Source organism: Ixodes scapularis, unplaced genomic scaffold, assembly GCF_016920785.2.
Source record: "Ixodes scapularis isolate PalLabHiFi unplaced genomic scaffold, ASM1692078v2 ptg000058l_1__unscaffolded, whole genome shotgun sequence".
NCBI lineage: Eukaryota > Metazoa > Arthropoda > Arachnida > Ixodida > Ixodidae > Ixodes > Ixodes scapularis.
The window spans coordinates 1631350-1646346 of NW_024609900.1; the positions used below are offsets into that span (position 1 = coordinate 1631350).

At 49.7% G+C, this 14997-nt stretch overlaps 1 protein-coding gene across 1 annotated transcript; it reads right to left on the reverse strand.

Moving 5' to 3' along the window:
* Positions 1 to 4849: 4849 nt before the first annotated feature.
* On the reverse strand, positions 4850 to 11688 carry LOC115329045. The gene is made up of 2 exons (XM_029990505.3): positions 10002 to 11688; positions 4850 to 9685 (listed from the first exon to the last, which is right to left on the reverse strand). Exons 1-2 carry the CDS (start codon positions 11262 to 11264, stop codon positions 9653 to 9655), a joined length of 1296 nt encoding a protein of 431 aa, XP_029846365.2. The 5' UTR covers positions 11265 to 11688; the 3' UTR covers positions 4850 to 9652.
* Between the last annotated feature and the right edge of the window lie 3309 nt (positions 11689 to 14997).

Below are 14997 nucleotides of genomic sequence, written 5' to 3' on the forward strand. Positions count from 1 at the left end.
CAGCTACACCAGCCACCGTCGCACCACCGCGTACCATCCGCAGACCAACGGGCTAACAGAGCGGCTCAACAAGACGATCGCCGACATGATCTCCATGTACGTCGACGTAGAGCACAAAAAGTGGGACGTGCACACACGCCTTCCTCCGCGACGACACCGTCCGCATGACTTTTCAGCCGCCTTACAACGGACCGTACCGGGTTACCCGTCGCGACGAGAAAGATTTCACTCTACACGCGAACGAGAAGGACATCCGCGTTTCTATCGACCGGCTGAAGCCAGCATATATCCTTTCGGACGAATCAAACAACCCGAGTGCATCCTCCAGCGTCCAGCCACAACCCCCGACAGCGCAGCCCGCGCCAGTTACTACACGTTGTGGACGTCAAATACGCTTCCCGGATTTTTACAAGCCCTGGGGGCTCTCCACTCCGCGAGGGGGTTACGTGGCGACACACAATCACCAACATTTTGGCGCAGTACAACCTCGTCGTCGTCTGCTTCGGGGAAGCACGGCCGCGCGCGACACACGCACGCGGGGCACATGAACGTCCGTCGACCGCCGCCGCCGCCGAGGCAATGAAACCGCCGTTCGTTTTTCTATGTTGGGATTCGCTCGTCACCACGACACAGCACGACACGTCACGTTCGCCTACAATACCGCAGCTCAAGAAACAACCGGGTTTACAGCATTCGAGCTGGTGCATGGCACAAAAGTGACGACCATGCTGGACGCGATGCTGCCCCATGAGCCAGTGGATGACGGATGCGACGATGCGCTTGCAGTCAGTCAGAGAGCAGAAGAGGCTCGCCAACTAGCTCGCCTTCGAATCCACAATCAACAGCGATTCGACGCACGCCGGTATGACCTTCGTCGCCGGGACCTCGACTTCCCACCCGGAGACCGGGTATGGGTGTGGACACCGATACTGCGCCGCGGGCTCAGAGAGAAGCTTCTCAAATGCTATTTCGGACCCTACAAAATCTTTCGACGCTTCGGTGATCTGAACTACGGAGTTTTACCCGACAGAACGCGCCCATCTGCAAGAGGCTAGCCACGACCTGAGGTGGTGCACGTCGTCGGGCTCAAGCCGTATTACCAACGATAGAACTTTGGACTTTCGTCAAAAAGTGAACTGTGGACTGTGGCTCGCGTCTCTGCTATCCTTTTGCTTTGAATTTGTGTTTTCGTTTTGTGCTGCATCGGGACGATGCACCTGTCTTAAGGCCACGGTCCCACTGAATGGGGCAGTTTAGGCACTTTTTGGCAGGTAGGTCATTACTCATCTCCTTGTAGATACTGTTTTGTGGGATTGATGTCATTCGAAAGGCAATGCAATCCTCTTTCATTTTATATTAAGTATGTGTTGGTTTTTACTGTACATGCGCATTTGTAGCGTTACGAATATGATGGCGCGGACCCTCACTTGCTCCGCTAGTTCATGTTTTATGAACGATCCATTAAAGGTAACACGGTTCCAATATAGCAGTTTTGTTAAGATGATGTCGGAGCAGAATGTAACGATACGCTTTTTTGGTATTTGCATTACTTTGTTTTTTTCATCCCTCCAAATATTGCCCTAAAATTGACATTTTTCAGCACAAATATGTTTTTAATGACAAGCGCTAGGGCAATGAATATAGCTACAGATGTAGTGCTTATAATTGGTAATATGCAGAAAAAACTTTAATGTTGTGTAAAATATTTTTGTTTAGATATATTATAGCAAACGTAGCACTTTTTTGTGCTTCGAGTCATGGTACTTCAAATGCCGCTGAGGAAATATTTGAACTATGATAAAATCTTTTATAATATTTAGAGCTACAATGGTTGCCCAAGAGGTGGACGATGGCGTTTTTTCATTTTCAAAGTCATAACGCTCCAGGAGCCCTTCAAACTTACCTGTTTTTGACGCATATCTTTTTTGACATCAAACAGATTTATTGGCATCTAATAATATTTATTGTTTGGAATAGATATACGTTGCGATGTATTAAATTTTCACAATGATCTTGTTTTGGTTTCTTAATATGTGTAGAGCTTAGCTAATTTTAAAAACAATTAAAAACTGTTTGGGTGTTTTGTTGCGCTACCTGGCGGATGGCAGGCAAACTGCTGATTTCTAGTGTTCAAAAAATTTCCGAGGGCGGCGTTGGTATCTGTATCATCATCAATCTCCGTGTCTTTTTACCTTCACATTTAAAAAATATATTGGAAGATTTACTATCGATAAATGAATGGTTTAAGTACTGAATCAGGTTAATAAATCCAAGACAAATAATTACACACGCGTTGCGTGATATAATGTGTTCATTATTCGATATGAGTGTCTTGTTCAGAGCAAACGCAACTGCCGATCGTCATGATCCAAAAGTACGACTTCCTCAGCATTGGATGCGGTGCTAGGAAGCTGATGCAATATTGCGGCTCTGTCGCGGGTTGTTTAAACATTTGGGGGGGACGGAAAAGCGTTTCCTTTGATTTTAGATAAAGCTTCAGGTAACTGGCAACCATGATTTTAAGCCACAATATGGCCAAGTGTCGTTACTCTGAACCGTAGCTAATTTACTGGCACAAGCGGGAACAATGAGGAAGAGGCAGGTGTCAAAAGGCAGTGGCTTGTGGAATCCGCGGGGCTTAGGTCATGGCCCCTCCAGATATTACAAGCCTCTTGAACAAGAGTATGAATAGTGTCATTAAATAAGCTCCGCGTCAGAGTAGCGACACTTGGCCATATTGTGGCTTAAAATCATGGTTGCCAGTTATTTAAAGCTTTATCTGAAATCACGAGAAACGCTTTTCCGTCCTCCACTTTAAACAGTGTGCGACAAAGCAAAGCAACATTACAGGAGCTTCCTAACACCGAATCTAATGCTGAGGATGTCGCACTTTTGAATCATGACAATCGCCAGTTGCGCCTGCTCTGCACGAGCACCAGAATGGCGGCGTTCACAACACTGTCGGGTAAGAGAGTGCCGATACTCTAAGCGCAGCTAATTTATTTGCTCTTGTTCCTGCGAAACTCCTTTTCCCTGACTGAAACGGAAAGTAAATATGAATAATACACCATTATTATAGCTTATTTAGTTATAACCAAATACACATAATGAGAGGAGGAAGCGGGCGGGTAGGAGAAACGCGGGTTTTATGTGCGACCGTTCTAACCATCTCAAAAGAGAGAACGTAGGAGCTTGCTCTGGTTAAAAAAGGAATCCAAAGAAAAGAAGCGGCACGCTGTGCTCTTTGTTATTATGCGTCTAATTGCAAATTGTTGTGTGTATGTTTATACAGCCGGAAGTTAGTCCGCCTTAGTGGGCGTCTTACTCTCAGCTGTAGATGAGCAATTTAGCCAGTGCAGTACAACCGCAAACCTGGCGTCTTTAACGTGTACCACGCAGTAGTGATACGCGACCGCACGTCGGTACGATGCCGTTCCAGATCAAAACGGGCAGGGGCGGGGTGGCTTCTGCAGCGCGAGCTTTCGCTCCAAGTGCTCCGAGCTGGTGTGCGCTAAACCATGCACTCGGCCACCGACCCCCCCCCCCCCCCCCCCTTTTTTTTTCTGCCTCTAATTTATATACAGGTATAAGTATTTGAAGATCGACGTTGGACGTCTATCGTCTCGAGGTAATGTAACGTAATAACATTATATAAATAATAAACTTGTTGAAGGACTGAACGACTCAATTTTTTAATTTTTGAATTGTAATATGGCGGTAGCCTATAGTACTTACTGTTGATGAAGAGCAATATGAGGTGACGAGGTAATGATTAAATGATGAGGCTATGTAAGGACGATGACATTAGTGGGTGTCAAACCACAACGTACAGTGCCAGACTTGTTTCAAGTATCGTGTACCCAAAGACTTTCTTCACCCGCAACAGTAAATGGTAGAATCAATGAGGATGCTGCTTTACAACTGTACGTAGAACAGGAAAGCTGCATTGTGTAGAAGTGCGGCCTATTCGTTAATATGAGGGACGGATTTCTAGCAGTATTTCCCGATTGACTACTTGGGACAAATGGCCTCGTTGACATAAAGTGTCCCCGCTCCAAAAGATTCTTGAAGCATACTCTAACTGCAAAGGAGTATGAGGCTAAAAATAAGAAAAACGAGCCTGGTGTAAAAGGTCCAAATCACCACCATAGCTTCTACTATCAAATACAAGGGCGGTAACACAATAAACAAAGAGGTTTTTTGATTTAGTTATATTTACACTCAAGGGCATTGATATCCAACGTATTCAGAGAGATGACACCTTCTGGTCAACCAGCATAGAGCCTTTTCTACTAGTTTTACATGGAAGGCCGGACTTCCGCTGAAATTCCTTACGTAGCCGAGTTGTCCGACCGAATAAACTGCAATTACTCCCGATCTGGGATTCTCTCGATCTTCGTTCGTAAGCCATAGTATCATGAGATCGAGGGGTGTGGCTCTTCGTCCGCCGAATATTGCTTCGGCGGGTGTTTTTACCGAGAAGATAAGACCGTGGCGTGCTGCTGGAACAACAACTTGGCGATTCTTTACTGAACTGCGTCTTCCGTAAGCCTCAAAAGGGCTTTTTTTTTTTTTTCGCACACCATCTGTTCTGCATGCCCGTTAGTTGCAGGATGTTATGGTGCACTAATGTGATGCCTGATGCCGGTTTTTTGTCTTCAAAAACTTGTTTATTTTATATGAAGCAAGATTTGGCGCGTGTTATATTCTGCGCCGACGCGGCGGCGCTCTAAAGCCTGACTACATTGGACGCAAGCGCCGGTGACTTACGTTCGACGTAGCCGGGAAACTACATGCCCCGAGCGGACCTGGACGGTCGCCGGAGCGAGAAGAAAAGACAACCAACGGATTCAGGAGCGGGGCGAACACTGGCCGATGAGGCCGCAGATCACGCGCGGCTCATGCCGTCGCGTGCTGTCCTTTTGATTTTTACATGGATGCACGAGATGGCTACTTTAAAAAGGAGATGTCAAGTAGCGCCATCTCGTGCAAATCAAAATACTACATTCTCCCTCCCTTAAAAAAAGAAATAAGAAAATTGTGGGAGGAAGACTTACGTTATACATTCGTTATGTGAAAAAAAAAATAACGAAAATCCAAACACTTCACCACCCGAAAAATGCGTTATTTCACTGGAAATATTGGTTTTGAAATTGTTCGTTGAAATACAAAAAAAATATGAAATTCGCAAAAGATTGTTCATAGACGTTCTTTGTGTGCACGACACGGAAATTCAACAAAATCTTAAACAAGTCATCCAAACAAAACGGGTTTTCACTGAAAGTTCAGGTTGCATCATACTAGTCACGTGACGATCAAAATTTCATTCCAAGAGTCATATTTCAACTTGGAGCACTCTCATCTCTCCTCCTCTTGGGAGGAAAATGAAACATCCAACAATACCTATTTGAGTACATTTGTATTACTATGATTTGTATTTTCTATTTCCATTTTAATGTCCATGACACATTGTAGTGTTGACTGTTAGTTTGTTAGTTTGGTTATTGTTTAGAATATTGTGTTTGTCATGGACATTTTTACCTTGGCCAAGGTTTTGCTATAACAGTGATATGCTTTTAATGTTCTATATGTACCCAAACTTGATACCAAAAATGACCTTTTTCGAAAACATAGCTACAAAAGTCTTAGTCACTGTACTCCGAATCTGACTGAAAACTATCATCGCCAAGTGCAAGAATATAGTCTTTGAACTTCAGCGGAAGTCTTCTCTGGCGTATTGGCCGACCTTGCCTCGCTGGTGGTAGAGGAGCTGTAGATGGCTCGGAGATCGTGGGTGGTGTGTGGAACTCGGTCGTGAGTTCTTCCACTGAATCCTCAAGTGGAGGCATAGATGGCGTACTCGTTCCCGAAGACTCCAGAGTACTCATTTCTGGCGACGGCAAAACGAGCAGTTCTGCCCGTGTGTCTGGGCAAACTGCCAGATCGGAGACAGGTAGTTGCTCTGCAACCACGGACTCTGGTGATGACCCTGGCACAGCGTCCGGAGCAGCAACAACCACTGGCCCAGGAAGAGGCCTGACCGCAGCCTCAGGAACAGGCCTGACAAGCCTGTCAGGCTCCACAGACTGTCCAGCGTCTGCCACGGAAGCAGGGCAGAGCTCAGGTGCAGAGATCCCGATCATGTCGGGTACAGCCGACCCGAGATTCCCCTCGGAAACAGGAGCAGGGCCCCCAGGAACAGAGGCAGGCCCAGGGACAGCTCCAAGAACAGTTCCAGGAACAGGTCCAGGAACAGGCCCCGGTACAGCACGCGGAGCAGGAGACTCGGCCGCAGCAAACAGATCTGGCTCCTTGGGAGAACCCAGCGCTGCATGGCGAGGTGCACCTGCCATGGGTGCAGCAGATGAACCGGGTCTCCCCAAGAGACCAGACGCTGCGGGGTTACAGGAACCCTCCGGGCAAGAAAAGACAATTGGTACTTGGGACGTTGAAGTGCTTCCACGGACAGGGGTCAGTACAGGAACCACTGGAGTTGCAGGAGGTATATACAAGTCATCTTCGTCATCATCATCATCCCAACCGTAGTCAGGAACTTGTGCTGGAGGCAGCTGTATGGACTTTGCAAGCTTCGCTGCGTTCCATTTCCTACCGTCAGCGAGTTGATATGTAGCAGGTCCTAACTGTGCATGTATCCGTTGTGGTTCTGTATATGTACTCCGCAACTTGTTGTGATGGGTGGGCTTGAATACGCGAACAGCCTGCCCAGGATGAAACTGAGGGTGTCGTACCGCTCTACGATGGTCAGAATAATCTTTCATGTTTTGTTGATAGCGCTGTACTCTTCCATGTAGCTGAGCTCGACGTTCCAAGAGATCGTCAGGTACCGTCCTAGTCGGCATGCCTTGTACGTCCAGTCTAGACCGATGATTTCGTCCATGAAGGAGAAAGGATGGTGCAAATCCTGTTGCAGGATGTACCGTACGTCTGTACGCTTCCAGGTGGTCTCGGACGGCATCTGGAAGTGGACGACCTTGTACAACAGCTAACTGAAGGCACGACTTCAGGACTCGGTTAAATCTTTCCACCTGCCCGTTACATTGGGGGTGGTATAATGACGTTCTCCTATGTTTGATGCCATGTTGACGCAAGAAATCTTGAAATTCATGGGAGGTAAACTGTACTCCATTATCTGACACAATCTCGCAGGGCAGTCCCTCGCGTGAAAAAACGTTCTTCAAAAAGCTGATGACAGTCGCAGAAGTCACAGAAGACGTGGCTTGAACTTCTGGCCACTTGGAGTGGTAATCTATGAGTACCAAAAAAAACCTTTGACTGGCCGGTGCACGATCAACCGGGCCCACGATGTCGATTCCTAGCTTTTCCCAGGGCTGACTTGGAAACTGGATGGGCTGCAAGGGAGCCGGTGCAGCCTTCACTGGTTTGTCGGTAGCATGGCACACCGTGCAGTTCTGGATCTTGTTCTTTATGTGTTCATTCATCAACGGCCACCAGTAGTGTTCCCGGATCACACTTGTGGTTCTTGTGATCCCCTGATGAACTTCGTGTGCTACTTCCACGATCCGGTCTCGAAACTCGACAGGGACGACAAGTTTTTCTCCCTTGTACAAAATACCGTCGTACAGCGACAGTTGGTCTCTGACGTGATAGTAAGGCCGGAGATCTGGATTGGTTTTACTATCTTCAGGCCAAACCGAGGTAGTATAGCGGATGACTGAAGGAAGAACTATGTCATTGGCCGTAGCCTGTTGAAAACCGCCTTTCGACAAAGGAACCATTACGACGGAAACAACTTCCTCGTCGAATCTCATGCCCTCCTCAGTGTCAGACACTGGCAACCGTGAAAACGCGTCAGCAACGACGTTGGTGGCGCCCTTCTGAAACTCCATTTTGAAATTGTAATTCAGAAGTCGGGAGGACCAACGAGTGATCCTTAGAGGACGGATTCCGGAACCTTTGTTGGACAGCAACGTGACCAACGCCTGATGGTCAGTACGAATGACAAAAGACCTTCCCCACAGATACACGTGCCACTTTTCACACGCCCAAAGACATGCGAGAGCTTCCTTCTCGCCCGTGGAATACCTTCGCTCTGCATCAGTTAGCGAGCGAGACGCGAAGGCTACAGGACGAAGCTGGCTACCATACTGCTGCTGCAAAACAGCACCGAGACCGTACTGAGAAGCATCTGTGGCCACGACGATAGGCAACGTCGGGTCAAACATGGCCAAAATTGGAGCTTCTTGGATGGAAGTCTTTACTTTCTGAAAACTGGCCTCGACTTCCGGAGACCAGTTGAAACGAACTCCTTTACGTAGGAGACGACGCATCGGTTCGACGACCGTGGAACAATGAGGGATGAACTTGCTGTAGTACTCTACCAGCCCTAAAAATGCTCTTAACTTCACTGCATCAGAGGGAGTTGCAAAATTTAGGACCGCATCTACCTTGGATGACAGGGGTGCTAAACCTTTCACGGAAAGATGGTGTCCCAAAAATGAGAGCTCCTGTACTTGGAAAACACCTTTACGGTTTAGCTTCATTCCTGCTTGGGAAATTCGAGACAAGACACGACGGAGATTCTCATCGTGCTCCTTCAAAGTGGATCCATAAACGATGATATCGTCCAGATAGAACTGAACGCCTGGACAATCCCTTAGGATTTTGGACATGAGTTGCTGGAAAGCTGCGGGTGCGGATGCCAGCCCGAAGCAAACTCTCTTAAAGCGAAATAACCCCTCGTGGGTAATGAAAGACGTGAGGTCACGACTCACCGGGTCGAGACGGACTTGATGGTAGGCGGACGCCAAATCCAGCTTGGAGAAGATCGCCGCTCCCCGTAGAGAGTTCAACAGTTCATTGATGCAAGGAAGTGGAAATGAATCAATGACAACGGCCTGGTTCGGAGCTCGTAGGTCCACACACATACGGATGTTGCCATCGGGCTTGCGGACGACAACAATAGGTGACACCCACTCGGAGGCTTCGACACGTTCAATTACGCCCTCTCGCTCCAGCTTGAAAATTTCTTCGGAAACCCGATCCCTTAGGGTCATCGGGAGGCGACGGAGCTTTGATTGGACTGGTGGAACTGTGTGCCGCACCTTGACCTTGTGCGAGTGATTCTTCAGCAGACCCAACCCCGGGCTAAAAAGATGTTCAAAATCTTCGAAGCCAGGTGGCAACTTGGATGCGTCTCTCTTCGAGGAACCACCAACAAGGCTCGTTGAAGGACTGGATTTCTCTGGATGACGCTGCATACCTTGGGGCGCTTGACTCCCCGGATGATCTTGTGGACCGTGTAGTCCGTGACTCTCAGGACTGTGGAGCTCTTGACTCTCAGGATGACGTTGTGGATGATGGAGCCCTTGACTCTCAGGATGACGTTGCGGACTATGGAGCCCTTGACTCTCAGGATGACGTTGCGGACTATGGAGCCCTTGACTCTCAGGATGACGTTGCGGACTATGGAGCCCTTGACTCTCAGGATGACGTTGCGGACTTGACTCGTCCTCGAAGACTTTAGGTGTGGTCTCTTCAGAGACCGATGAAGCAGGAGACGGGTTCTCCGCAAATGAAGGTCTGGAACTTGCCGCTGGTCGAGAACCAGGGACTTGCGATGCTTGACAGGACGACGCGGTGAACGGTCGTCGCTGCGGGTTGGGCATGGGCCTCACATCCCGCTGTGATGCTCCTCCTCCGTGAGCTGCATTCGCATACAAACACTCATGTTTAGCGCCATTCAACACCAGTTGCAACTCGCGGACCGCGTCGATGCCGAGTAACGAACGTCCAGTCTTGGTTACGTAAAACTCCAACGTTGTCCAGCGGTTCTTAAAAATTACTTGTCCCACAAAACATCCAAGTACCGGAATGGTCTCTTGCAAATAGTGGACGAGAGGCGTCGACGGCGGATGTAACTTTATCCTCCGCTGCTTGTTAACTTCGTTAAACATGCGTTCATTTAGGATCGACACACATGAACCGGTATCAACAAGAAGACGAAGAGGGGTCCCATTTACCGTGATCTCGGCCATGAAGGCGTCACGACGCATGCTGCCGCCTTCTCGTCGCTCGGCCGTCCCGACGACCACAGGTTCCTCCGTCAGCCTAACGCTTGGCAGCTCCTCAGGAGACAGCGACTGGCCGACCACGTTCACCCGGCCGGGCCGGTCCCCTCTGAACTGTCTGTCGGCGAAGGTCCGCCGAGTACCACGGCCTTGAACCGGGAACGATGCCTGTCGCCGATCGTAGGTGAAGGCAGCCGCCGGCGGGCGACGACTCCGACACGCCACTGCAAAGTGTCCCCACTTTCCACATAAGAAGCATGTCGCTTGAGACGCCGGGCAAACCGCTCGATCATGACGGCGGCGTCCACAGAAGTAGCAGGCGTCGTCTGCTCCGATCCCACCCGTCCGAGGCGGAGCGGGCTCACGCCCACGCTGAGGCTGGAACACCCTCGCCGGAAAACGGGGCACGTGACCGGAGGCCACCGGAGCCCAAGGAATCCTGGGTCCAAGCTGCGACGGGGGGTAGCCAGGTTGAGGCCAGGGAGGGTAGCCGCTGTAGCCATCTTGCCCATGCTCGATCGAAGAAGACGACGCTTGGCCGCCATCTTGTGTTGCTGCCGTTTGACGTTCCTCGATCTGGACACGCTGGACTTCTGCCGCGACCGGGACTTGCGACTCTCGCCGCCGAAAACTTGCGGCCGTCTTCGCTCTCTGCTCGTACTGGCGAGCGATCTGGATAGCCCGCGACAGCGTTGGCAGCTCGCTGCCCTCGCACTCCTGCAGAACGCGATCCTGAACGCGTCTGGACTCCAGGCCTTCCAAGAAAACCTCGCAAAGTCTTTCATCGAGCGCGTTCCCCAGAGCACAAAACGAAGCCTGATGGCGCAACACGGCAAGAAACTCAGTTACCGACTGGCCAGGACGTTGGAACAAACCGCGCAGCTTCTGGCGTTCAAGCGCGATACTACCCGAAAACTCAAAATGCTTCTCGACTGCCTCCAGAAAAACCTGGAACTCGTCAGTCCCCTCCACCGCAACCGTCTCGTACAGCTGAAATGCATCCACGATGCGCTGGCCCTCAGTGCCCAACAGCGAAAACAGGATGGCTTTTTTTCGGAACGGTTCTACGAGATGCAACGCCGACGCGTCAAGAAAAGTCAGAAAAGCACGCTTCCATGCTGGCCAAGCTACTATCGGCGGACCGGGCACTGCCAAAAAGACGGCCGGCGGCGGGAACGCCGTGGGGCCGCTCGAAGACGAAGATGACGAAGTCATCTCACGATGAAAATAGAACGTACTGAAAACCTAGGCCTAATGCCTCCCCCCGAAACTCATCAAACGCGGCCTTTCCGCAAAATATGACTACCGTTCACCCGGAACAAAAAGGAATACATTTCATGAATACAGTTACGCGCCGGTTTCCTCAACCACTGACCCGCGACGCGGAGTGAAGCCCCCTCCCGAATCCCGGGTTACAAAAGAGGAAATGCTACATATTAAAACAAATATCCCATCCTCGTCGCCAAAATGTTATATTCTGCGCCGACGCGGCGGTGCTCTAAAGCCTGACTACATTGGACGCAAGCGCCGGTGACTTACGTTCGACGTAGCCGGGAAACTACATGCCCCGAGCGGACCTGGACGGTCGCCGGAGCGAGAAGAAAAGACAACCAACGGATTCAGGAGCGGGGCGAACACTGGCCGATGAGGCCGCAGATCACGCGCGGCTCATGCCGTCGCGTGCTGTCCTTTTTATTTTTACATGGATGCACGAGATGGCTACTTTAAAAAGGAGATGTCAAGTAGCGCCATCTCGTGCAAATCAAAATACTACAGCGCGTTATCAGAGATAAGTATTTTCGGTAGGGGAAGACGACGACGTTTTCAGGCAATCAACGCCATTCTTCTTGCTCTTTTGGAAAAATAGGATTTTTCAAAGTTTCGTGATATTATCCAGTCAGATTTTCTTATTGACGTCAAGCGGTGAGGTCCCGGACGCGGCGCATGGTCGCCCTTTCCCTGTAAACACCGGACCGACGACCTGGGCAATGGACCAACCGCCACCAGCTGAAACACCCGAAAGAGGGGATCCTGGACCATCACATGGCAAGTCACCACCTCAATGTACCGCCCCACCACCGCCGACCCTTATCCCCGGTGACCTCAAGAAAGCTCCCATTAAAAGACGATGTACAGACCCAGACTCATATCACGACTATGATGATGACAAGACCTCTACTTATTCCGTTCAAGATGCTATTTTACATTCCAATGAAGACGAATCTCCAGAAGATCCCATGCAAGTTCTGGAAGCCGATGAAGATAATCGGCCCTTTATCCCAGTCCACTACAAGAAAAACCGCCCTGCGGGCATTCCAGTGGTTTTCAAACCCAACAGTTCCAATGCATCCTTGTGGAGGGTAAATCCTAACGAAGTGGCCAAAGAGATCATTGATGTTGCACAGGAGAAGCTACTCTCACATAGGATGAACAAAGACGGGAGCCTTTTCGTGAGTGTATCATCTCTGCAAGCAGCCAACAGATTACTAGCCATATCGACCCTTTGCTCTATTGAAGTGGCGACAAGTGTACCCCACTCCTACTCACGGAATCTGGGAAAAATCAAAGGAGTACCGATCGAGTATACCGACGAAGAACTACTAGACTATTTTAAAAATCTTGGAGTTATTTCTGTTCAACGGCAAATTTCGTATAGAAGACAAGAGGACGGCACCGTGGAACACCGCAAGACTGAAAGCGTGCTCCTCCACTTCCGCCCAGACCAACCAATGCCTACACGCGTTCTCTTAGGCTTCACAAGTCACACTGTTGACGAGTATTTTGGTCCTCCAGTGCAGTGCTATCATTGCCAAAGGTACGGACACATTGCGCAATACTGCCGTGGACCACGGCGCTGCAAAGTGTGCGCAGGTCCGCACCAGCGCAAGACTTGCACCAATCGGCAAGAACCCAAGTGCGCAAACTGCGGTAACCAGCATGCCGCTACCTTCTCTGGGTGTCAACGCAGAAAGGCTGCCTCGGTTATCCGAAGACAGGACGTCTTAAATGGCAAGGAAAATCGTGGGTTCGCGGCCACCTTAAACCCTGAAGTTGTGCGCGTCCCCTTGCCTGTCCCGGTTCCAACGGATAAGCGAGCCCAAAAGCCAACTTACAGTGACGCATTGAAGAAGACGACGAATGGAGTGAAAGAAAAACACAGAGAACGTCGGCCACATGAAGACGCACCTGAGACAGCCAGAGGAATTCCATCAACTATGCAATTACTGAAATCAGCCCCTACCACTCAGACGACCATCCGACAACCTATGTCGGTATCATCAGCTCCAAGGCGCAAACGACAAGAGCAGGCTGGTGACCTTGGTAGCGTCCTTATTCCTATGCTTTTTGCTGCGTTAAGGGCCATCATAAAAGCGATCCCTGATTCAGACAACCTACCAGAAGTGCAAGCCCTGCTTGCAATGGAATCCTTTTTGAAAGTAGGACCTTTCCACCGCTAGGAGCGGATGGCCTCGGCTCAAAGTCACAACTTCAAGAAACGTACAAACGATAAACCCGAAATTCCAAGAATACTACATTGGAACGCTTGCAGCCTAAATCCCCGCCTTCCAGATCTTCAGAGGTATCTACTCTCCACTAGGATTGATATACTGGCGATTCAGGAACCTAACAACGATCCATCCAACTGCCGCCTGTCGCCCTACGTAGCCTATTACAGTTCTACAAAAGGGAAGGACTGCAAGCCACGATCTGTAGTCTTTGTTCGCGCCGGCCTTCCTCAATCGCCAGTAGACCTATCTTCAGTTTCGAAGAGTAGTGCTGAATATGCTGCTGTATCTGTTAGATACAAAAACGTGGACTTCACAGTCGTTTCAGTGTATGTCCCTCCAAATTGCAAATGGGATGTCGGAGAGCTTTCCGATGTAAAGCAGAGAAGCAGAGGCCATCTTATACTCTGTGGAGATTTCAACGCCCACAACAAGATATGGGGTGACCGCAAAAATACAAGAAGAGGATTTGATCTTGATAGTATGACATCTTCACTTCATTTAGAGGCCCTTAATGACGGTGCGGAAACGTTCATCAGACCTGGAGTTGGCCGCAGTGTATTAGACCTGACGTTCCTGTCCCCGGATATATTGGCAGATTGGAATGCGCTAGCCGATTCCTGGGGCAGTGATCATATACCGATCATGATTACCAGCAAGTTTGCCAAAAAGACAAACAAAACTTACAGAGAGGTTCGAGTTACCAACTGGGATGTATTCCGATCTCACATGGACTTTGCTCTAGCTGGCAGCACGACAGAAGACACAACAGCCATGATTGCACGAGCCATTCAGCTGTCAACAAAGACCATTAGAGTACCATACACCCGGCCTGTTCCCGACCTCATGTACCTAAACCTAAGGGCTGCTCGACGCCGCGCACAGCGACGAGCCCGAAAAACAGATGATCTGGATGATTGGAATGAACATCGCAAGATCGATGCTAAATTTCGCCGATATACTAAGCGCCTCCAACGCCTACAGTGGAACCAACTATGTGAGTCGTTTGGTTCCCCATCGGGTATTTCGAGAGCATGGAGGATCGTCAGAGTCTTGAAGGATAAAAAGCAGCCAGAGCATCCCGTTGCAGGATTAGCGCTAGCCCTAGGCCGTACTACTCAAGAAACCGCGGAGCTTCTTGCTGATGCGTTCGCTGCCCCGATTCCGCCACCACAGGGATACAGGGACAAGCCTCCAGTTCCATTGAAAACAAATCCTTGCTCAGAAATGGACGCTGACTTCACCATCACTGAACTTGATGTCGCCCTCCGACGCTCGCGCCGTCGAACCGCTCCGGGACCGGACGGCGTAACGTTTCAAGCACTGAGAAATCTTTCTTTCCCGCATAGAGAGGCCTTACTGGAGTCTATCAACAACATATGGAGAACGGCAAAAATCCCTGCAGCATGGCTCACCTCTGTAGTGGTTCCTATCAGAAAGCA